The sequence below is a fragment of the Ruditapes philippinarum genome, unplaced genomic scaffold (assembly GCF_026571515.1).
Source record: "Ruditapes philippinarum isolate M1 unplaced genomic scaffold, ASM2657151v2 ctg1076_1_1_1_1, whole genome shotgun sequence".
In the NCBI taxonomy this organism is placed as follows: Eukaryota; Metazoa; Mollusca; class Bivalvia; order Venerida; family Veneridae; genus Ruditapes; species Ruditapes philippinarum.
The window spans coordinates 19,110-45,352 of NW_026856464.1; the positions used below are offsets into that span (position 1 = coordinate 19,110).

Consider the following 26,243-nt stretch of genomic DNA (forward strand, 5'->3'; position numbering starts at 1 on the left):
TGGCAGGTATGATATTCAACATCAATGTAAATTTTGTGACATAAAAGTGGAACATAGCAATGATGCCTAATTTTGTAGTAGAGCATCCCTGGCTAAGTTAGTTGATTTCAAATCACTAGGCCCTAAATGCTGTGGTTTCGAAATTAACAAGGGACTTTATGCTTTTATGTGAGGAAGCTATCCAGCTAGCTTACAGAACATCTTTGATTATACTCAGGTGCCAGTTTAAGCCTGAAATAATGCACATAGGGGCACTTAAGGCCTTCCTCCACAAGTAAAGCTGGTTAGTCCCCATATGACCTATACTAGTATGCAATGTAAAGCTGAACATCAATAACAAAAATTCCTGATTTCTATTTTCTTACAAACATTTTTAGCCAACCAAAGCAATGTTTTGCTATTGAGCACTAAGAGTAGTCTGGTGTGCTGCTCTATGTACAACTAGTTACTCATTAAAATAGTTTTTTAAGTTTTCATTGAAAGAAACACAAATCTTCAGGTGCACTGCTTTTTAATCTAGATTGTTAATCAAATTATTTAAAATATTCTTCAGTGTTAATTTCAACCCTAGTTCAATCATTTTTAGACTGGTATCAAAACAACTGGAATCCCTGTACATGTACATGTTTATGTTGTTTCTTGTTTTAAGTTGGATCCACAACCAGCTGGGTGGAGACATAGTAGCCCTGCACGATATAGTGACAATGATGAAAGGTCATAATGCACACATCAGTTTTGATACACCACAGTTAGATAGCTGGGAGAGACCACTACTAGGACTGAGGTCTGGTTTGATATTATATTAAATACTGCAAAAATCGTGTTTTTTTTTCGTGGGGCACTAATTATCGTGGTTTTCTTGGATAGCCTTTTTTAGATTCAAATATAAAAACGGGAATTTTTTTTTTGCTCACCTGTCCGCAAAAGAAAGCCCTTTTGCTGACACTATTGTCTGTCTAATTGTATACTATAACTTTCAGCGTTTATAAAGAATCATGTTTGATTTTTCTATTTTATTCAGCCCTGGACCTTCACCAAATCGTAACAGCATAAGCAACCATTGTCTCGGTGCAAAGTTCTGGGAGGTGGTAATAGCTTAGGAACATGATGGATTCAGCATTGTCAATTTGGACCAAAACCTCACTGGCAAACACCAGCCCGAGAGATGACAGTGAAAGTCGGGTAAATAAAAAATCAATTGTTTTTATATAGAATTGGTAATGTTGTCCATTCATCAAAAACTGACAAGACTGACAAAACAGTTGAATTTTGGGGCATATGTGTCTTATTGATACATTTCTCCCTTATTAAACTTGTAACTTAGAGACTGTATAGCATGAAATTTTCGCAAATTTTATAGAAAGGACCTTCAGTTTATTTTTCTTGTTATTGAACAGAAAGTAAAATAAAAAAGAAGTAAGACAAAAAACCATATCTCACAGTTTCTATAATAATGTTTAAAATAATTTGTAATTTTCTATTTTGAGCACATAGAGACAAAAGAGATTCTTTCAAAATTCATGAAAACCATCAGTTTTACAGGTATCTGATATCTTGTGGTCTTTATATCATTTTTGCACTGTATATGTGTTAACTGTAAGCAAATTATTGGTAAAGTCTTTAACATCAATTTTTCAATTGCTTTTTAGCTCACATGAGGATCGCTAAATGTCCGTTGTCAGTCGTCTGTCATCCGTCCACACGTTTTCTTTAACACTGTAGAGGTCACATTTTTGCCTCAATCATCATCAAACTTTGTCAGGATGCTTGTCTAGATGATAGCTTGGATGAGTTCGAACATGGGTCATCTCTGATGAAAAACTAGGTCACCGGAGCTTAAAATAGAAAAACTTTGTTAACACTCTAGTGGTCACATTTTTGACTCAATCATCATCAAACTTTGTCAGGATGCTTGTCTACATGATAGCTTGGATGAGTTCTAACATGGGTCATCTCGGATGAAAAACTAGGTCACAGGAGCTAAAAATAGAAAAAGCTTGTTAACACTCTAGTGGCTACTGTTTTGATCCAAATATCCTTGAAATTGGTCTAAAAGTTTTTTTTGATGATTTCTAGGTCAAGTTCGAACATGGGTCATCTCGGATGAAATATAGGTCACATGAGCTAAAAATAGAAAACCTTATTAACACTCTAGTGGTCACATTTTTGACTCAATTATCATCAAACTTGGTCAGGATGCTTGTCTAGGTAATTGCTCGGATGAGTTTGAACATGGGTCACCTCGGATGAAAAACTAGGTCACAGGAACGAAGAATAGAAAAATCTTGTTAACACTCTAGTGGCTACTGTTTTGATTCAAATATCCTGGAAATTGGTCTGAAAGTTTGTTTGATGATTTCTAGGTCAAGTTCTAATATGGGTCACCTGGGGTCAAAAACTAGGTATCACTGCTCAAATATGGATAATTCTTGTTAACACTCTAGTGGTCACATTTTTGACTCGCCTGTCATGAAACTTGTTCAGAATGCTTGTCTAGGTAATTGTTCGGGTGAGTTTGATGGGTCAGGTTAGCGATATAGGGCCATCTTGGCCCTCTTGTATATATTTGGTATCTAAAATAAGAAGAGTTGGTTATCATTGGTAGAGAAATTGAACTGCTGTTATGATAATGGTATGAATATGCAATTTTGCTTTCAGAAAAGTTTTGATACACATATCTCAGATAAAAATATCCTTCAATATATGATAACTATTGTTTTTCAGGTTCATTTACAGATGAGGCAGATTTGTCAAAAACCAAAGTAAGTATCTTTTATGTTATCATATGATTTGGTAGTCTAATATTATGTGCTGTGAGTTTAAGGCAAAATCTGTACATGCACTAATCTTGCTTAAAAGTTGAATAAATGACAAGTAATGAAGGTCTCACTGATCTTTTTTTGTGACTGTATTTTTACTTTCAAATTTTCATCTTATCTTACAGATATTGTCAGTATTGTATGATGACATAAGTGTTTACTTTTTGTCATGCACTTTCATTTACTTTAATCCTTAAACAGCTGTAACCAAAAGTGAGCCTTTACCAATTGTATTGTGCCAGGCCAGTATGCACATCCATGCTCTGATCAGGCTCTATACCGTTAGAAGCTCAACTTTAAGCTCTACTAAATTCAAGCTATTGCCACAGTAATGGTATTGTTGCCATTGCTGTTCACAAACTTATACATTGGTCATGATTTTCTTTCCTAATGGGCTGTCTTCATACTCATTGAACACAACAACCCTTTGTACAAGACCATCAGTTAGATCAGACTGAACTTGCCCTTGAGTTATAAATGACCATGACAATTTTTTTTATTTTGCTTGATTTTTGCTATGATTGGCTGTTACTTTTTAGTCCCCTACCGGTTTACCGGAGGGGACTTTAGGTTTACCCTCCGTCCGTCTGTCCGTCCGTCCGTCCGTCAGTCCGTCCGTCTGTCCGTCCGTCAGTCCGTTCGTCCACAAAACTGGATCCCGCAATAACGCAAAAAGTACTGAAAATATTTTAATGAAACTTGATATATGGATAGATGGCAGTATGGAGATTATGCACGTCTTTTTCTTTTCTTCCTATGTTGAAAATTCTGGTTGCTATGGCAACAAATAGACTGAAAATATGACAAATTTTACACATAAACTGGATCCCGCGATAACGCAAAAAGTACTGAAAATATTTTTATGAAACTTGATATATGGATAGATGGCAGTATGGAGATTATGCACGTCTTTTTCTTTTCTTCCTATGTTGAAAAATCTGGTTGCTATGGCAACAAATAGACTGAAAATATGGCAAATTTTACACATAACCTGGATCCAGTGATAACACAAAAAGTACTGAAAAATATGTTTATGAAACTTGACATATGGGTAGATGGCAGTATGGAAATTATTCACATCCTTTTCTTATCTTCTATGTATATATCTCCTGTCTCATCGTTTATTACAATACGGTGATTGTCATCAACAGCGACTCATCAGTTTATGAAATGGTCATAAAATCCCCCTATGTGATAGCTGCTGATACATTTTCTACATGCGAAAAAACTCGCGTTTGTTTCTCACCTATAATATAGACTCTTGTTCATTCGACTCAATACATTTGTGATTGATGGTCAATTACAGATGGTGCGTAGCATGATTCGACTACATGTGTCCAGAGAGTTACTGACACCCTACTATAAACTTGACTCTCTTTTATTTTTTTGCTGTATAGTACAATTTTTGTGATAACAATGGACAAAAATAGAACTATTGTGTTTGTGTGTTTATGATTTAACGCTCTCACTTTATACTCTAGCGAACCGTATCTCTACTTTCATATACATGGCAACCTAATAAGATGTTTCTTATATTGTCACTCTAACATTGGTGCCGTGTTCGAATAGCTTCAGTACATACTACTTTCTCTCATGCAATCTATATGCCCTTATTGGGATTAACTAGACTTTTTATTTTCTCGATATTTAGAGGTATATATTGATTTACTGCTCAACGTCTTTATACAGATCTTGATCTCTTGAAGAATTTTGTAGTATAAGCAAGATTAGTATTATTTTGATAATAGCGATGGGTCGATCTGTGTCTAATAAAGAGTGAACTTTGGAGTGTCTTTCAGATTGGCTAGTGGACTCAGATGATGTACTCTAATTTAAGATAAAGAGACTATATAGTCCATGGAAATCAACTTATTTAAGAAACATTATTTCTCAAACAAATTATTAACATTAATCAACATATGAACACCTAAACTGGACGATTGGAGGTCTATGGCTCCACATTTAGATTATTTCGGAATTTTCTGTGCGTGGTTAGCTCATTACTTTTCCTCTCCTGGTTATGAGCTGTGACACTCTGTGAGATGATATGCGCTTCAGCTCGCACTTCGTTCAACCTCTGACTCGATTGAGCTTGTATTACGAAGTGTCGATGACATCTCTCCCTTTCCTTGCAATACACTCAGTGGACGACACTCTTGTATGATACACGAGCGATAAGCTCGTGTGCATTGGTAGATCACATTACGCGAAATATGAACCTAGGACTCCTTAAAACTGTAGGTCGAACATATATGTCTTGAAGTGCTTTTGCTATGATTGTTTCATGTGAGTTGTGATACTTATGCATATTAACTTAGTAATTAATTATTGTCTTACCCTTTTATACTTATAAATTACCATGCTACATGGAGGACATCAGTATTATCTATGTATATATTGAACTTATATTAGACTGAAACTAATACGTTTGTACTAAAATTTGATCTCTACGAATCTTATTTAATAAAAAGTGTTATCCCTGTGACCACTGTAAAGGGTGTTAGTAATTACATTTATAATATATATATGCTTATTGAGTTATTAATATAACCATATTTGTTAATTAAGCTCAATTTTAATATAAAGCAATTAATCTTAGAGAACGCAAAAACTAAAAAAAGTCTTATATGAACCGAAACATGCTAATAGAATGTGTGAGTTTTAAGAAAATTACTAAATATCAACATGTTGTGTTTAAACTAATCTACGATGATGCCTTATCTTCTTTAACTCATGACTGACAAATTATTAAATTTTGCTCCTCATCCATAAATTGTGATGCTCTTAAGAGGTAATGAATTCGAATTATGATAATGAGTTCAACTTTTAAACACTGCGTCTTTAGCAGACTATATTTCTCATGACGTCGTGTATAACACAAGAACGACTTCCATAGCGTGCGAGTGCCAAGAGCACTATTTCCAATCTGAAAAACGGACTGTTGCACCTGCTCATAGTGCTTTAAGAAGTGTTTACTATCTCTAAAAGGCTCTCTTTATATTCAACACTCTAGGAAGAAGTATGGTACTGGACTCCAAGCAACTGGTAGAGTTTCCCTATCCGTCCCTCCAACCATATACGTAATGAAGTTACAGTCTAACATATGACGCCAGGGGAACCAATTTTTTCATCTTTGTACATACTTAAGTAAAGGTGCTGTCACAGTGACACTCGTCTCAAAGATATTAGCGAATAAAAATTACTCCGATCTGTCAGCTCGATAATGCTCTAGTTGAGAAGGTATGTTTCAAGAGTATACATGATTGTGATATACTCTTAATATTCAAATTTACACAAACCATACCTTGTAAATACAGTGCCACATTAAACCACCTGCAATCTCACTTTCACAACGTAGATCGGCAAAGTAGATCATTTATTGGTCAGAGCTAAAAAGATTCCATAGCTAACCAATCAATAGCACCACAATGGAGATACTCGTCGAGCTATGGCACAATTTTTAATAAGAGCAGATAGTGTATATTAATAGAGAAATATATGGGAACATCGTTGCTCGTAGAGTAGTGCCAGAGAGATTAAGTTTTATTATCCTAGATATATTTAAATTCTCTCCAGTGGGGGGGGGTTTGTTAGCGTGATTCTTTATCCGGTAGATACGAATTATACAATATACTAATATCTGATTGAGGGTAGGAAAGAAAAGAAATTAGCTCTATTAAACAAATTCATCCTGTACAATGGCAATATTATACATAATAAAACATACAGTTATAACATCTCAAAATAAAAAATGAGCAGCATCATTACATAGTGTTTCGCGACATTTATCTCACAAAGTAGACAGGCTAAACCAATACGTAGAAGAAATCTCCATCTACATTCATGAGCTACTAGACACAAATATCAGTACAGGATAATGATCTTATCTCTAGATTTTTGATCTTCTTGAGTCATACCATGAGCGGAAGTGCAGTGGGCGTAAATAGAGAATACAAGCACGCCAATACTTAGAAATACGTTAAATTAGCTCTTGAGTATGGAGACAGTATGTAAGCCGGTTTGAACTCTGTGAGAACTTGCACAACCAATTCATGTGTAATTACGGACGAACTACATTAGTGTCACCTACATTAAATGAATTCTCAGTCGTTACTCTCTACCTGAATTGACTTACAGTGTTAATTTTTTTAAGCATTCTGGAAATATAGCGATAGACTAGAGGTCCCTGTTCTATAAGGCAAAAAAATAAGGTTTAAAGTATTATTTCAGAAACATCCACAAAAACATTTACTTATTTCAGTAACACTCAAAAAGTTAATCCACTAATCAGACAGTAATAGTTAGCAAACATGGCATGATGTAGTGATAAAACATAGTGCTTATCATCATAACAATTACAGAAAGATCCACTAGTTTAAATATGCGAGATAAACAGACTTGAAATTGCATTGTCTAACTTGATCTCATACTAATCACTTTATTAGCAGAATGTGAAATGACAATATCTTAGTAAATCTTAGGATAAACCTGTTATGTGGGGGCATGAGAGAAAGTGATCAGTTATGTATAAGATTATAAAAATCCTCATTGATAACTGTGAGAAATAACAAAGTGGAACATTCGAAAAAATAGAAAAGCATAAAGTTAACCTCAAATAATGGTGTCTAATGCTCATTATAAAATCATGCTAAATCATCATGCGATTACCAAAAGAACAATAATTGTATCTGAATAGTCCAAAAAAACATAGAGAGCATCAGCGACAACCTGAAAGTGACAGATGTGAATAATCTAGAGGAGGAATTATATCTCATCTATAAGGTCTCCAGATACTGCACTGAAAGAAATGTATTAATTGTAGGTCTTGAAAAACACATTAATTGGTTTGATAGTATGTCATAGTATTTCAGTTGGATACTGATTAGAGAAGACCTGATACAGATATCAATTGCGAGACCAGAAATACATGGAGCAAGTTTAGAGATACAATGCCAAAACAAACTAAAGAATTTATATCTTGCATAACGCTTCGTAAGTCTCAGCTCTCAACAAATTCATCTGCATGTAAATGGTCATACTTAAGTTCAGGGAAGAAGAATCAATTAGTGGGAATGGATGCACAGCATTCTCCACTTGCTCAACATATATCTAGAATCAAAATAGAGACAAGATCATTGTGAGGTACAGAGAATAGACAACATATCTTACTATGTGATATGCGGCAACAGAAACACAAAAAATGACTGCTGCTGACTTTAAGCTTGTAGGAAGTGGAAAGGTAATTTAACAATAAAAATGTTCAAATTCTTTTTAGACGATGATTTTGTTATGGTAAATAAACATGTTTGGGATGTAAAGTAGCTTTGATGGGTAATAGGTCATTTTAAAATTGTTTTTTCAAATTTTTTGTTTTACTGCAGATGAGAGATTTAAGTTTGGTAAACTTGAAGCGAAATTCTTCTTGCTAATATTTTCACAAACTTATATTTCCTTACAGAACGTAGAAAGTATCAGTGCCTGAGAAAGCTCCAGGAGGTTTCTGGAATCCAGACAGCTTCAGGAAAGACAAGTAAAGATACCTAAGCAAGCTTTACAAAAAAAGCCACAAGTCTTTTATTTCAAAATGAGAGTAAAGAAATGTGGGAGGATCAAATCATAATTCGGTTCATGCCCACAAATCAAGACTTTAAGAAAGTGCAAAGATTTAGTGACACCTGTCAGAGGCACAAATATTGAAAGAAATGAACCAGTGTTATGTTTACCTGCACATGATGTTGAAGAAAGACCTTATAGATATAATTATATAATACATGAGTTTCTATAATAACATGAAATCAGCAATGTTTATCACAACTCTTAACTAATCTCTGGCTATAATATAGATGGAATATCTCGATGTTTAATGTGAAAGTGCATCTGGGAAAGCTTTAAATATTTCATCAGAAGCAGTCTCAAAAGCAGTTAGTTTATTTCATGATGACAATCTTGAATCGGGGACTAAAGAAGGTTTGAAAGCAAAAGATAAAGCCTCATCAACAGCGTATAATTTGGGAGTTAATGAGCGTAAACAATGTGGCAGCCAAAGTAAAAACATAACACATTAGATATATCAAACAACTCAGAACATGCTGTATAGCAGTGCTTGATAAAGCCATATACTACTACAGAACAATGAACAGAGTTCGAATTCCTCATGCATAGATGTTAACCTTCTTCAAGGATTCCAGTCAGCATCAGGAAAAGTTCTTCATATACCAAACAAAGCTTTAGAAAAAGCTCATAGTTTATTACAAGAAGAAAACTTTAGTCCTAGTTCTTGTAGTAAACAGATTATGGTTACAAAAGATGTAAGAAAATTACAAGAAAACAAAGTGGAATTGGAACTTGGTGATGGTTTGAATGACATGGAGTTCTCTGAATGGTTCGATGATGAGATGGAATCTGAAGGTATTCTTTTTATTAAAGAATACTGTCAAAGTAAATTTTATGGGTACTGGAAAAACAGTCTAAAAAAGCCCAAAAATTAAAAAATTCCCCAAAATTTTGGGGTAGAAAATAAAAAAAAGTGAAAATTCCCCAAAAAATCACCAAAATTTATGTGAAAAACAAATTTACAAATGTTTAATAAAAACCCAAAGTCACAAATGTAACTGATGAGAAAGAAAGAGGAACTTTTGACGAAGCTCAAAATAATGGAAAATTTGTTGGATTTCAAACAGCAAGTGGTAAATGTATGACATTAAGTAAAGAAAGTATTAAACAAGCTGAACAACTTTTGATTGATTCTAATTCTGACAATGTTTTAGATTTGAAAGAATGTCTTGACACTAGCACTGTTAAGCCTATACTTAAAAATCATTTAGAAGTTAATGTGTCCAGAATGTGTGGTGACAAATTATCTGAAAATTTACAATCAGTATTGCAGCAAGAAAGAATAGATATGGAAGGACAAAATGAACCGAATCTGGGCTGTAATGAAAACTCCAATGCTATAGCTTCTTCAGCTAGTTCTTGTTATAAAGAATCATTAGGCAAAAAGAATGAATTACCTAGTGACAAAGATGGAAATAATTTCTTAAAGCATCCTTGTGAATTTAGGCAGACTGTGCAGAAAACCATAGAAAAAGATCATACTAAAATGTCAGTTGCCGATAGACTAAAATTAGAATTTGAAAATGAGTTACATAATCAAGATAATGAAACAAATTCTAAGAATATTGAAGATGAGTTAAACGAAATTAAAAGATTCAAGAAAAGCAGAGAAATACATTTAAAGGAAGAAAAACAACATACTATTAACCTTGTATCTAGGAACAAACCACCAGAGAAGCTTTGTGCAGATGCTGCAATGAAGCCAAAAGGCTTCCGTCCCTTTAAGCCACCAAAAATTAGTAGAACAGCTGATTCTGGTAAATATCCAGAATCTAAAAGAAAAGATTGGAACAATGAAAATGGAAATGATCTTACAAGTGCTGAATCTTCTAATCAAGATATTAGTAAAGGTAAAGGTAGAAAACATGTAACAGGTAGTTCAGATATGAAAAGTACGGACATGACCATGAGAAAAATTGGACTGCAGTATAGTGAAACAAAAGAAAGTATACTTGCAAACAATATAGATACAGACTATTTTAAACATGAAAGAGAACAAAAAGTGTTCCAGAAAGAAACCAATAGTGAAAATGAGGCTAACTTGAATAATTCAAATCTTAACACCAGTTTCAATGATATAGTTTGCATGTCAAACAGAAATTTTGCTGAAATGAATACAAGTCATGTTATAGGATCTAATTGTTCAGATCATGCTAAAATAGGTAATGATGCAACTACAGATTTTGATGATTTTAGTCAAATGTTTGATGATGAAATGGATTTTACTCAAATGGAAGGATCAGGGCATGCTAATGATAAAAAGGAAATTAGTTGTGTGACTTTTGCAGAAATAAATAATGAAAAAGATGTTTGTGAAACAAGTAAGAACAGTCATGTGTTTCATAGTGAAATTGATGATAGAAAATTGACAGGAAACAAAAATTTTGTTGGGTTTTCTTTGGCTTCAGGTAAAAGTATATCTGTGTCAAAAATTGCATTGAAGTCAGCAGTACAAATGATGTCAGACTATGAAAAGGAAAGAGAAAATACAGAAGACACTGCAAAGGATGTACATCTGTTGAATATTGAAGGTGTCCAAAACTCTGATTCTAAATTGATAGAGGCAAAATGTGAGATTGCTAATGAAAATGAACAGACTTTGTTGGAAAACAATCATTTAAAACCTTTGATTGCAGAGAATGACGTAGTCAATGAATGTCCATTGTCAGATGAAGTAAAAGATAATACAGATAGACTTATAACTCCTGAAGGAGAAAAACTAAATGTCGGTAATAATGAAATAAAATTAATTGACAAAGACATTGAAATTGTTACATCTAAATGTGAGGTATCAAAACATAAAGTTATATCTGTTGTTGAAACATTGCAAGATACATGTGAAATTGCAGAGGAAAAAGGCAATACAGATCTATCTTCAGGTAAAACAGCATCATATCAAGGAAAGGAAGTTTTGAATAAAGATGGTAGCATTGACAAAGGTCTTAAGAATGATGAAGAGTTTGCAAAATCTGACAGCAAACCTGAGTTTCAGAGGTTTAACACAGCTTTAGACCAAATGGTTGAGGCTGCAGATAAAACTCTAAGACATACAAGAACTGTTGTAGGCAATGATGAGGATATTGTAAATCTTGAGACGGAAAATTATGTACAACAAAGAAAATTAGATGAGAAAGATGAGAGTGACTGTATAACAGAATATCATGCGTGCAATAAAGTTTCCCAAAATACCAGTGAGGCTTGTGGTGACAATGCAAATACTTCCTCGGCTCATATGAATGAAATTCTTAAAGTCAGAACATTTTCTCAAACTTCAGAAACTGATAATCTTTGTGCATGTGATAACTCTACTGAGATTGATGGATCTGAAAAAGCTATTGATTTTCAAAGATATATTCATTTTCAAACAGCATCTGGTTTAAAAATTAATGGGTCAGAGAAAGCCCTGAATTATGCTAAAGGACAACTCCATGATACAGATGAAAAAGCCAAAGTCCAAGGTGTACCAAAATTTGATGGTTTTAGTACAGCCTCTGGAAATAAAGTTATTGTGTCAGAGACGGCACTGAATAATGCTAAAGGACAATTCCATGATACAAATGATGTAGTCAAAACCCAAAGTAGCCATAAATTTGAAGGTTTGAGCACAGCGTCTGGAAATAAAGTTTATGTGTCAGAAAAAGCCTTGAATTTTGCTAGAGGTCAGTTTCATGATTCAAATGATGAAGAAAAAGCCAGTAATGTGCCTAAATTTGATGGTTTTAGTACAGCATCAGGAAATAAAGTTCATGTTTCTGAAAAAGCCTTGAATCATGCTCGAGGTCAATTATATACATGTGAAGTGGACAAAGCCCAAAATGTGCCTAAATTTGATGGTTTTAGTACAGCATCAGGAAATAAAGTTGTGGTTTCTGAAAAAGCCTTGAATTATGCTAGAGGGCAATTTCATGATTCGAATGATGAAGACAAATTCCAAGATGTACCAAAATTTGATGGTTTTAGTAAAGCGTCTGGAAATAAAGTTCATGTTTCAGACAAAGCTTTGAATTTTGCTAGAGGTCAGTTTCATGAATCAAATGATGAAGACACTGACAAAAATGTGCCTAAATTCGATGGTTTTAGTACAGCCTCTGGAAGTAAAGTACATGTTTCAGAAAAAGCATTGAATTATGCCAGAGAACAATTGCATGATACGTGTGAAATGGACAAAGTCCAAAATGTACCAAAATTGGATGGCTTTAATACAGCATCAGGAAATAAAGTTCATGTTTCGGAAAAAGCCTTGAATTATGCTAAAGGTCAATGTTGTGATATAAATGATGAAGACGAAGCCCAAAACATGCCTAAATTTGATGGTTTTAGTACAGCATCTGGAAATAAAGTTAATGTGTCAGAAAAAGCCTTGAATTATGCAAGAGGTCAATTTCTTGATACAAATGATGAAGACAAAGCTACAAATGTGCCTAAATTTGATGGTTTTAGTACAGCCTCTGAAAATAAGGTTCATGTTTCTGAAAAAGCCTTGAATTATGCAAGAGGTCAATTTCATGATAGAAATGTTAAAGACATAAATGTGCCAAAATTTGATGGTTTTAGTTCAGCGTCTGGAAATAAAATTCATGTGTCAGAAAAGGCATTGAATTATGCAAGAGGTCAATTGCATGATACATGTGAAATGGACAAACCTCAAAATGTGCTTAAATTTGATGGTTTTAGTACAGCCTCTGGAAGTAAAGTTAATATTTCAGAAGAAGCCTTGAATTATGCAAGAAGTCAATTTCATGATAAAAATGATGAAGACACTGACAAAAATGTGCCTAATTTTTGTGGCTTTAGTACAGCCTCTGGAAATAAAGTTCTAGTTTCAGAAAAAGCCTTGCATTATGCTAAAGGACAATTTCTTGATACAAAGAATGATGACAAAGCCCAAAATGTACCTAAATTTGATGGTTTTAGTACAGCCTCTGGAAATAAGGTTAATGTGTCTGGAAAAGCCTTGGATCATGCTAGAGGGAAATTTCATGATACTGATGAAATAGACCAAGCCGAAAATGTACTAAAATTTGATGGTTTTAGTACAGCTTCTGGAAATAAAGTTCATGTGTCTGAAAAAGCCTTGAATTCTGTAAGAGGTCAATTTCTTGATAAAAATGATGAAGACAAAGCCACAAATGTACCTAAATTTAATGGTTTTAGTACAGCCTCTGGAAATAAAGTTCATTTATCAGAAAAAGCCTTAAATTATGCTAGAGGGCAATTGCATGATACAGGTGAAATGGATGAAACCCAAGATGTTCCAAAATTTGATGGTTTTAGTACGGCCTCTGGAAATAAAGTTCATATATCAGAAAAAGCCTTAAATTATGCTAGAGGGCAATTGCATGATACAGGTGAAATGGATGAAACCCAAAATGTACCTAGATTTGACAGCTTTAGTTCAGCCTCTGGAAATAGAGTTCACGTTTCAGAAAAAGCCTTGAATTATGCAAGAGGTCAATTTCTTGATACAAATGATGAAGAAAAAACAAAAAATGTACCTAAATTTGATGGTTTTAGTACAGCCTCTGGAAATAAAGTTAATGTGTCTGAAAAAGCCTTGAATTATGCTAGAGGTCAATTTCATGATACATGTGAAATGGACAAAGTCCAAAATGTACCAAAATTTGATGGCTTTAGTACAGCCTCTGGGAGTAAAGTTAATGTGTCTGAAAAAGCCTTGAATTATGCCAGAGGACAATTGCATGATACATGTGAAATGGACAAAGTCCAAAATGTACCAAAATTTGATGTTGAATGTAAAAATGGTGAAACGAAAAGCTACATAAGGAATGCTAAGAATCCAGACAACAAAAAAATGTTTGAAAATAATGAAAGGCAAAGTGAACTAATAAGACTTGACTCAGATTTAGTCCAAGGAATCTTGAAATCAGAATCGACAGGAAAGGATGACTCTGAGATGAGTGTTAAATGTGGGCTGGATGATGATCTGGAAGAGGTGTTTGGAATGGCATTGAAAAGAAGAAAACTCAACTTGAACACGGAAAGGAAGGTGCTTCAAAAACTTGCAGGTAGTTATGTATTGTCAAAAACGGTGTTCCATAAATACTAAAATTACTATAAAGTTGAATTTCAATTTCTGTTTTAACTGATTATTCAAAGAATAAAGAGAGCTAAAGTACTCACACTTTGGTAAAGTTTTTCCATGCAAGTTGGTATCTCCAAAACTATTGAAGGGAATTTGTTGAAACTTCAAGAATTTGTTCTCTGTGGTTATCTAGCGTGTTGGGTGCAAGTCTCATAACTCCTAGTTATATTTTTACATAATTATGCCCCTTTTGTTACTGTTAAGCACCATGAAAAGTCGCACTTGCTCTCATACAGACAGCTGTTGTTATCTGTAAAAATTTATGTCATTTCTAATAATAAGTTTAAAGACTAACTTCCAACAGAACAAGGATTTGAAAACCTTGAATTAAGTTGTAAGGATGTGAAATAGATAAAAGATTTGAAATTTGATGCAATCTACATTCTGTTACAGATGAAGGCCCTCTAGGTAGAAGAAAACCTGGTAGAAACTCAAATGAAGGTATTTATAGGAAATGTAACCAACTATCTAATTTTCATAAGAAGACATACCGGTAGTATTAAATGCTTCAAAGATCAAGTTTGCTAAAATTTTATGCCAAATAATGATATTGAAATCAAATGACAAGGTTTATATATGCTTTCAGAGGTATATGTTTTATTAAATCTTTTGTTGAGCTGTTTTCCTCAAATTGTAGAAATTTCATTCAAGATTAATTTAAGAAAGATAATGAAATAAGAGAAGTTTTTAAGTGAAGTTAGTTATTAGTATCACTGTTTTCTATGTATCATGTTGGAAATTGAATTCTTACACCATTTACATTCATGGGGTGTCCATGGCCGAGTGGTGTAGGTCGTTATCCTACTTGCCCCTCACCGCTGTGGGTTCAAATCCCGACAGGGACTTTGGAATATTTCATGTGAGGAAGCTATCCAGCTAGCTTACGGAATGTCGGTGGTTCTACTCAGGTGCCTGTTCGAGCCTGTAATAATGCATGGAAGGGCATCTGAGGTCTTCCTCCACCAGTAAAGCTGGAACGTTGCCATATGACCTGTACTGTGTCAGTGTGACTTTAAACCCAATCAAACAAACAAAACCATTTACATTATTTCCTCCATGTGTATAGTGTTTTTCTATACAGCATACACTGGGAGGTAGGAAAGTAATGTGTACATGTCAGACATGACATCAGTAATTTTCAGCTAAATGTTTGCTCAATATATTGTCATTCTCTAAAATATTTAGAGTGGAAATAGATATTTGTTTACTTGCTTTATCATATATCATTGAAAAATTAATCTTTAAATTGCAACGTGATGATAGGCGTTAGTGGGGGCTTCATGGCTGTGTACCTTAAACAACTTGCCTCTCACACCTGGGTTTGAATCCTAATAAAAACTTTTAATTCTTCATGACCTTAGTAATAATATATGATCTTTTTATTTCTTGACAAAGCATGTTAAGCATTATAAAGTAAAAATAAGAAGTAAGTATTAAATCAATATACATGTAATCAGTATAAATAATGTATGACTTTAATGGTTTGTTTTGCAAAGTTTCAGTGGCATCAACAGATAAACGTCACCCTGGGTTTAGACCATTCAAACCTGTATTCTGTAAAATCACAGACAGTAAAACAGACAGGTGACTATACGTTTTTCTTTGGTATAGAATATGTTTATGAATTATACACTTAGTTAAAAAAATCCATTTAACGTTATTTTTATACTTAAAAGTTTGACAAAATAATTTTTGTTTGTATCTTAAAAGGGGAAAAAAAATCAATTCTGTATTGTATACTTTGACATGCATTATGAAAGAAAACTGCATTGTATAAAATTTCCTTTAACAATGTATTTAAAAGGACATTTGCAAATTTTTCATTCATGCTGGGGGAAAACAACAACATTAAAATTTTATGTTTCCATTATTTCAGAAAAGATGCAGGACCTGGTAGTGCTAAACATGAAGGAACTACTTTTTCAAGTTCTGATTCCAAGTCTTCATTCCAGACACCTTACCGAAATAAGTCAGAAAAAAACAACCTTCCTCCAAGCACTACTGATAAAGCACACAGGTCAATACCAAAGTCTGATTCAGGTTTTGGCATTGGAGCAGGGGATGGGAATCATCATGGCTCGTCTACAGTGAACACTCTTGAAATTTCCTCGTCCGGTGACTGTCGAAATACAAGTATTATGCACCCTTCTGAAAGGACAGACAAGTTAAAAGAACCTATTCCAACAGCAGATTTTGTTTCTATAGCAACTACTGTAAAGGATGATAAGCAAATAATTGAACCATGTAAAAATGACACTGCTTTGCAAGGAAACAGTGAATCATGTCAGGAAATATCTAGTGAAGAAAATGTTACTTGTAACACCTTAGATGCGAAATCGAAAAATGTTAAAAAATTGGAGACTGTTTTAGTGAAAAATAGTCTAGATTGTGATCTCTCTGAATCTGGACAGAAGGGGGAACAAAGTGAGTTTGATTCATTCAGTCAAGACGAGGATGATGTGTATTATTGTACGCTGGTGGAGGCGCGACGGCATCAGGAGGAGATAATTAAGCAGAGAGCAATTGGCCGGGTGCATCCTGTTGCAGGAAAGTTATGGCGAATGAAACAAACGGAAAATAAAATAAAACTTACTGATGTAATAGATGAGCTGAATCAGGTGAGGAGTATTGTTTACTACTATGAAAATATTCTTTGTGTTTGAATATGGTAATTTGAATTTCAGTATCAGTCATTTTAGACTTTATTTTGTTGGCTGCCTACTTTTGGTAGTTTTGTATTAAATTTTTGAAATCCTTTAAAACTACAACGGGTAGTTTAAAAATCAAAGCAAAGTCCATTAATATTAGATAGATTAAGCTCATAAATAATCAAGTTCATGTATGTTAATTACTACATATTACTACCAAGACTTTATATTTTATATGTTATAGATAACTCTATATATAAGTCTAACCCTTAACGTCATTGAAAATTGCTCGTAGACTGTAATATTTGACTTTCTAAGATATCATTGCCTCCTTTCTAAAACATAACAGCCTCCTTTCTAAGATGTAATTGCCACCTTTATATAACATAATAGCCTCCTTTCGAAGATAGAATTGCCTCCTTTCTACGACAAAATTGCCACCTTACTATGACAAAATTGCCACCTTACTATGACAAAATTGTCTCCTTTCTATGATAACAAGTAACCATGACTGATAACTTACTAGTATGTAATTCATTTCTGTATCAGGTGTTAGATAGGCCTGCCATAGTAAAATCAGCATATGCAGCTAATTACAAGTTTTCAATGGAACTTTACTATGGTAAAAATACAGCTCATGCAAAGATTGGAGACGGGGCTTACATTGTTCCTGACGATGCTGGATATCTTGGTAAACACGAATTTTACAGGTAAAAAAAAATTTTAAATGCAATTAAAATTAAATTTAATAAAAATGATTTAAAAATTTACGGGTTTTTGGTTCAAAATGTTGTTTATAAATTTTATAACAAATTAAATGTCCTTCCGACTTTTTGATCATAAAATTTGTTTTTAAATGATATATTTTTTAAAGAATATATGTTTTTTAAACCATGTTTCTTTTATGGAAATATGGCTCATATAAATGAATCCATATGGTTCTTGTAAATGAATCCATATGGTTCTAATAAATGAATCCATATTTTATGGTATGATAACATCTGTACACTACAAATGTTTCTCATTTATTTGGCAACATTTTTAGGGGGTTCCTGACCATAGAAGGTGTAGATGCTAAATTGATCAGTGAATCATGGGTCTTCAACCACTACAGATGGATTATATGGAAACTAGCTGCCTATGAAAAACATCATCTGTTGAGGGCTAAGGGTAAATTTAAATTAATTTATTTACAATACCTTTCTTTAAAAAAATTTTTTTTTTCAAAAAGGGGGGAAAATTTTCATGTTTTTAAAATAAATGAACTGACTTTTTAGCAATAATTCCTTTTTTTATTTACAGCCGTTTAAAAGAACACCATTTGACGGGTGGTTTTTTTTAACCAATTTTTATTTGTTTTTTAAATTTTTTTGGAATTCTTTTTTTGACCAAGTTGGCAAGGCGAGCATGGATTTGCGTTTTTTCTTCACCCTTTTTTTAAGGGGTTTTTTTTTCATTTTTTTTTCCCTTACAAGGGCTTTAATGGCAACCATTTTAAAGGTTTTTTTTTGGATTCTTTTTTTCTAACGTTAAGCCAATCAATCTTAATTCATTGGCAAAAAGGTTTGACCTTACTTCTTTAATTTTGGCTGCCTTTGGGTGTTAATTTATTTTATGTTGAAGTTTAATTAATAAACTTTCCAGTTCCATTTTGTGGATGTCCAATATATTTTTGGAATTTTAAATTTTGATTATATTTCAGGTCTCTGACCCCTGACATGGTTATGTTACAACTTAAATATAGATATGATAGAGAAGTGGACCAATCACAAAGGTATGTTCTCACTACTGAAATATATGTATACATCGGATTATATAAGGATCATAAAAATGTGAGTGAAAAAGAGGGGGCGGGGGTGGGGGGAATCAGAAGTTAGTTAATTTTAAGAAATGGCCATAAGGTTATTAAAACAACATACTTTTACTGATTTTGAGTTTTTATGAATTAATTCATCAGAAATAGCTTTATACACTTTAAGGGAAAATCTTATGATGTTTTGAGGAATTCACATTTTCACAAGTGTAACCTTGCATATTGAGGTCAGAAAATAGTTAGCAGTTGGTTAGAAAATTAGCAGTTGATACCCCCATGTAACTGGTTTGTCAGATTGCCACTTATTAGTTGACCTGAACATTTATTGTAAATATATGACTTTTTTTAAGGTCATCTTTGAAGAAGATTTATGAAAAGGATGATACACCAAGCAAGAGACTGGTACTCTGTGTTGCTGCTGTGAGAAGACATGATTTACAAGAAACAAAAACAGACCAGACTAAATCAGGCTTAAATCAGGGGGTAATTGAACACTGGCTAATAATTATTATGCCTACATCAAAACTAATGATAAAGATAATGATACCAGAAAATGTTAGTGTGATTATTAACCAGGTTTTCAACGAAAACTAGGTTATTGTAATGCCGAAGTCGGCGAGCGGGCGGGCGGGCGTCAACTTTTGGTTTCCGCTCAATAACTTTAGTTTGCTTTGGCCTATTGACACCAAACTTGGTGTGAAGGTAGCTTATATCAAGAGGTAGCTTGGGATTGCTTCCCAGGTGTCTGTGATCAAGGTCAAGGTCACTGTTACTAAAAATAGAAATTCAGATCCGCTCAATAACTTCAGTTTGCTATGGCCTATTGACACCAAATTTGGTGTATGGATAGCTTATATCAAGAGGCAGCTTGGGATTGCTACTCAGGTGTCTGTAATCAAGGTCAAGGTCACTGTTACTTAAAATAGAAATTCAGTTTCTGCTCAATAACTTAAGTGTGCTTTGGCCTATTGACACCAAACTTGGTGTATGGATAGCTTATATCAAGAGGCAGCTCTTGGGATTGCTACCAAGGTGTCTGTGATCAAGGTCAAGGTCACTGTTACTAAAAATAGAAATTCAGTTTCTGCTGTATAACTTGAGTTTGCTTTGGCTAATTGACACAAAACTTGGTGTATGGATTGCTTATATCAAGAGACAGCTTGGGATTGATACCCAGGTGTCTGTGATCAAGGTCAAGGTCACTGTTACTAAAAATAGAAATTCAGTTTCTGCTGTATAACTTGAGTTTGCTTTGGCTTATTGACACCAAACTTGGTGTATGGATGGCTTATATCAAGAGGCAGCTTGGGATTGCTACCCAGGTGTCTGTTATCAAGGTCAAGGCCACTGTTTCTGCTCAGTAACTTGAGTTTGCTTTGGCCTAATGACACCAAACTTGATGAATGGGTAGCTTATATCAAGAGGCAGCTTGGGATTGCTACCCAGGTGTCTGTGATCAAGGTTAATGTACATGTATTTAGTTTTCATGTTATAACTTGAGTTTGCTTTGACCTTTTGACACCAAACTTGCTGAGTGGCAGCTTTGGATTGCCACTTAGATATCTTGGAGCAAGTTCAAGGTCATTTGCTTACAATAGAACTTTCAGCTTCTACTCAATAACTTCAGTGCTTTTTGACCTATTGATTGCTGTCACATCAAAACTTGGTCGTTGAAAACCTGGTTTTCGTCGCATTGCGGCGCTTCTTGTATTGAGTTTTCTGAAATAATTTATTTTTCAAATTACCAAAACAATATGTTTTTATTGCCAACATACATTCAAATCTTGTGATTTTGTGTCTCAAGACAAAGAAGTTATTTCTCCTTCATTCTGGAACCTCCATAATTAATTTTTAGCAACTTGTGCCGCACTGCTGGTTGGTTTGAATTCCCGACTGACTTCAGATTCTTTCTTGTGAGGAAGCCATCTAGTTAACTAACGTAAGGTCAGTGGTTCTACTCGTGTGCAACTGAGGGTTTCCTCCAGTAAAGCTGGAAAGTAGCAATATGACCAGACCTTAATAGTTTCACTGTGACTGTCAATAAAAACCGACCAAATAAAAATAAAAAATGAATAAAATATTTCTCTTTTAACAGGTACATCTTGAGTTAACTGATGGTTGGTACGGTATCCCTACACAGATAGACGGTCCTCTAACACAACTTGTCCTACAGGGAAAGATCTGTGTGGGACATAAACTTTGTATAACAGGTGCAGATTTGATTGGTGGCGAGGATGCATGCACACCCCTGGAGGTAAAATATACACCCCTAGTTTTAATTCAGTTGTAAAATACTATATTTGATTCGAGAAATAGTGATACTTTAAAGAGTATTCGTAGACAGATAGTTTCTTTGGGCATTTAATATGTGCTCTGTATTCATTATATAAAAAAAAAAGAGTTGTGGCACCGAATGGTTGGGGTACTTTTAGGACTGATATGAAGTACAACACATGACAGAGATCATTATTCAAAAAAAGTCACAAAGTAATTTTCTTGAAACAGGATTCATATGCAACAAGCAAGTGACATTATAAAGTTATTTCATTAGTTAGTGAAACAATCTTTATGCCAAATTTCACCAAAAAATTTTGCATTTAAGCTAGAGAGAAACTATACTTACCACAATTTCATATATAAATATTCTTAACTTTTTTTTGAAAAAAAAAAAAAAAACGAGACATTTTTCTGCTACCCTGGTGCTTGTGTTTGATGTATGTATTTTATTAAACTATTTCTTCCAGGCACCCTCATCTGTAATGTTAAAAATCTGTAGAAACTCCACCCGGCCTGCTCCATGGGACAGCACCCTGGGTTACCAACGGGATCCTCGACCCCTCTGTGTGCCCCTGTCTGGGCTTGATGGGGATGGAGGAATAGCTGGTGTGATTGATGTTGTTATAGTGCGAAAATATCCAACACTGGTAAAGTTCTTTTGCCATAGACATTTTTTTAGTTAAACCCCAAGTCTGCAGTGTGTTGTTATACACAAGCTCTATAAAAAATATCTCCTCTTTAACCACTTGGTAGATTTTTAACTTTATAAATAGCCTTGTCCTAAGGGCCACTTTTGTGACTGCCTTCTATGAAAACAATAATGCCCAGGACTTTGATATTTGGCACATAGTCTTTCCTTGTGATAGGATGTGCTGCAGAATCAAATTTGCCCCACCCTCGGATCACTTAGTTTATGCATACTTATTTAGGAAGACGTGACATTATTAAATTTTCTCTGCCGTTGCATGTCCTTCAGCCTATTCAGCAGTTTTGTGTTTGGCCTCTGACAGCAAGCATACATTTTATTTCAGGCTTTTGCATGGACAGTCAGCTGAATTATTATATTTTCAATGATTTCAGAAATGAAAAAGTTTACTAATTAGAAAAAAAAAAAAAGAACTTATTTATTTTCTTCAAGGTAATTGAATAATTAAAAGAAAAAAAGTTGTTGGCATGCTTAATTTCACTTGTTGTCACAGAAACTAGACTTTAATAATTTTGAGAACCACAGTTATTGGATACTTATTACTAGCTATTTGGATAGAAAATGCATTGTCAACATGTACAATAATTCTTTGTAAAATTTTATTTCACTGTTACCAGCTTATGTTAAACAATTGAAATTATTAAGGTTATTTATTGACAGTATATGGAGAAGTTGAATGGAGGAGGGTGTGTATTTCGTACACGAAGGTGCGAGGACCGGGAGAGACAGGAGTTTGATACACGTAAACAGCGTGAGATGGAGAAAGTGTACAGACAGATGGAACAAACGGCAGAAAAAGAAGAAAAATTAGGTACTTTTTTTACTTCCATGATAAAATGAGCCGCGTCACGACAAAACCAACATAATGCGTTTGCGACCAGCATGGATCCAGACCAGCCTGCGCATCCGCGCAGTCTGATCAGGATCCATGCTGTTCGCTTATAAACCCTATTACAAGTAAAGAAACTGATAGCGAACAGCATGGATCCTGATCAGACTGCGCGGATGCGCAGGCTGGTCTGGATCCATGCTGGTCACAAACCCACTATGTTGGTTTTGTATTGACACGGCTCAAATGTCTTTGTGAGCGAGTTGTTGTACCATCAGACTAGTAATTTAAAGATTGCTGGCTACATGGGTTGGAACCCCATCAGGGGCAAGTCATTTTTTTCGTTAGCTAGAAACTTTGCTGGCATTGCTTAGTACTGGTTGAAGCCAGAAACGGATTCGTGAATGTTTCAATAAAGTTAGAGCTTCACAATCAACTTAAAATATATTTGTTTAAACTAAATGTCTTTATGAACCACTTGTACTGAATACATGTAATTGTTATTCAGAGTAGTTCTTTCTATAATAATAGTTCTACATAGAGAACAAGAAAAAATTGATGAAAAAATGAGGACATTTCCTCTAGTTCATTCTTTGTTATATATGGTTAGAGAATCTGTGTCCTAAGGACATATTCCTAGTTTTAAATGAGGGCTTATCAGAGTATTTTTCAAGCAGAATGGAAAAGCTAAACTGACAAAGGGAAGAAACTCTGATGTTTAAACAAATACAGACTCACATTGTTTTCTTTCCCTTTCAAAACAAAGCATTGTTAGAATGAAAATTATTTTTGATATTGAGTACACTGTTGTATAATATTGGGCAATATGAAGTTCAGATGCTTTGTAATTAATCAGTCAGCATGCTGGTTTGTGATTAAAGACATGTTTGTTTATCAAAATTCCATGTAGTGCATGCAGTATTGTACAACAAAGCCTCATAAACTGCATACCTTCATGTGAGTAAGCTAAATCTCAAAAAGTCAGAATCTTAGTGATACTTTGAAGGTTTAATTTAAATAAAAATGACAAAATATACAATTTTTAGCTTGACTATTCGATAAGAATAAGTAGAGCTATTGTAGTCACCCGAGCGTCGGCGTCGGCGTAACCACTTACAGAGATCTGCCAAGAATTTGAAAGTACTGGGCCCAGGGCCCACTTGGTCTGAAAATGATGGGCCATTTTTACCAAAGTATGGGCCTTGGGAAAATAAGTAAACATTGACCAAAATAACTGTTAAAAAGTTTGTAGATAATTGAATTTCCCTGGTAATAAAACTTAGACAAGTGGTTCACTTATAATTCAGTACTTAACCAATAATTAAAAATTATGCCTACATGGTAACTTTCTAACTAATATTAATTGCAGGCAAAATATTTTTTAAATGGCTGCTCAAAAATTTGATATGCAAATTTATTCACATAATTGCTGGTTCTTACTTGTAATGTCTTATATTGTGCATTATCCATTTAATTGTTCCTACTTTGCACCAAATGTCCCTTACCACTGTATATTGACGAATTTTATTGCCCCTTGTATGCCTCTGTGTAGACAGCATACATCAAAGACATTTGCCGACAGACCTTTTGATCATGAAAAAAGTCATGCACAATGTTTCTCTGATTGGTTAATCACCCTGTCAAATATTCTGATGACGATATATACATCTTTTTTTACACTTCATCAGCCAAAACTTGTGTGAACTTGAGTGACCTTAGGGGTGCTGTCAGATTGAACAACTGTCAGATTATACTGTAACTTACAGCATTTCTTAAAATAGCAACACTTTTTTTTCAGTGACCGATAATCATTTTAAATATAAAGTAGTTGTATAATGTGTTTGTTTGTTTTATTGGATTAAATTTACGGTAGTAGAAATGAGTATCTGTGTGGGAAAGGGATTATGAGAAGAAATGCGTTAAGAAGATAACATGGACAAAAGCTATAGGGGAATGGATAAACTCAAGAATATGCGTAATTACAGAAGCATGGGTAACATGTTGCTGTTGGTACCAGTTTTGACTGGATGACTTAATAACCCAGCAGACAATTTTGTTTGCACAGATTTTAGATGCGCCCATGGCCCTTTCCTGCCGATTTTCCTGCGCCATTCTCATTTTTTTAGCGCCAATGGCGCAAAATCGCGTCCTCGGCAGATCTCTGCAGACTTATGTTAAAGTTTTTGTAATAGTTCAAATATTTTCAAAGTCCATTGACATATGGCTTTGAAACTTTGCACACTTGTTCACCATCATGACCCCAACCTGTAGACAGGAGGAGGTAACTGTATCAAGCATTTTGACAGAATTATGCCCCTTTTTCGACTTAGAATTTACGTTAAAGTTTTTGTAATAGTTCAAATATTTTCAAAGTCCATTGACATATGGCTTTGAAACTTTGCACACTTGTTCACCATCATGACCCCAACCTGTAGACAGGAGGAGGTAACTCTATCAAGCATTTTGACAGAATTGTGTTCCTTTTTCGACTTAGAATTTACGTTAAAGTTTTTGTAATAGTTCAAATATTTTCAATGTCCATTGACATATGGCTTTGAAACTTTGCACACTTGTTCACCATCATGACCCCAACCTGTAAACAGGAGGAGATAACTGTATCAAGCATTTTTTTTTACTATCAAGCACTAAGAATAGTCGAGCGTTGCTGTCCTACCGACAGCTCTTGTTATATAACATTGCTGCCCTGTTACTTAATGAAATAGGGACAAGTTTTTGCATATTTTGTATTTACTGTGGATAGGATATGCCTTAAGTCACTCTATAAGTACTCTTGTACAACATATTTACAAATTTTAATTTATTTTAAAGAATTCATGAAAATTGCAAAAAAATTCTGGAAGCATGCTGCTTTGAAATAAAGATATTTTATAATACCATCCATTTCGATTATAAGACGCTTTTTTGAAACTCAAATTTCAAATATAGAGAGGGAAGTGTATCTTATGATCAAATCCTACAGAAATGTGGTAGCTTATTATCATTACAAAGAAATATGTGATATTTTGTGTATTAATTGTTGTTTGGTAGAGAGAAGAAGAAGTGGTATGACAAAGTTTAAGCGTAGTGATATAGAAAATCTACAATGTGGGCAGGATATTTATGATGCCATGGAAACCGCAGCCCAACCAGATATGATACAGGTATGTCAAAAAAAACAAATGTCTGTATAAAATTTCAAGTCACATTAAAGCATATAAAGCAGTATGTTTGCTGACTGTGGTTTACAAAATATATATTTGAACGCTGAAAAGAAAGAATTTCAAATTTCTGTGTGAAAAAAACATGTTTGTAAATTTTCTTAGTGAATGTTGCATGCACAAAGTCTTTTCTGAACAAATAAAAAAAAATACTAAAAAAAGCAGCATAATTTAATCTGGAACATTCTATTCTGTATACATACAATTGTCATGTTTG

At 34.1% G+C, this 26,243-nt stretch overlaps 1 protein-coding gene across 1 annotated transcript in view; it reads left to right on the forward strand.

Moving 5' to 3' along the window:
- The first annotated feature begins 8,019 nt into the window (after positions 1-8,019).
- Positions 8,020-26,243, forward strand: part of LOC132746650 (uncharacterized) — a 29,600-nt gene continuing 11,376 nt past the window's right edge. Inside the window, exons 1-14 of the mRNA XM_060735873.1 lie at positions 8,020-8,058; positions 8,948-9,257; positions 9,413-14,458; positions 14,929-14,976; positions 16,032-16,119; positions 16,412-17,153; positions 17,733-17,893; positions 18,229-18,339; positions 18,886-18,957; positions 19,347-19,479; positions 21,092-21,250; positions 21,741-21,920; positions 22,640-22,790; positions 25,857-25,969. Coding sequence (XP_060591856.1) covers positions 8,020-8,058; positions 8,948-9,257; positions 9,413-14,458; positions 14,929-14,976; positions 16,032-16,119; positions 16,412-17,153; positions 17,733-17,893; positions 18,229-18,339; positions 18,886-18,957; positions 19,347-19,479; positions 21,092-21,250; positions 21,741-21,920; positions 22,640-22,790; positions 25,857-25,969 — 7,353 coding nt within the window. The remainder of the gene's footprint in view (positions 8,059-8,947; positions 9,258-9,412; positions 14,459-14,928; positions 14,977-16,031; positions 16,120-16,411; positions 17,154-17,732; positions 17,894-18,228; positions 18,340-18,885; positions 18,958-19,346; positions 19,480-21,091; positions 21,251-21,740; positions 21,921-22,639; positions 22,791-25,856; positions 25,970-26,243) is intronic.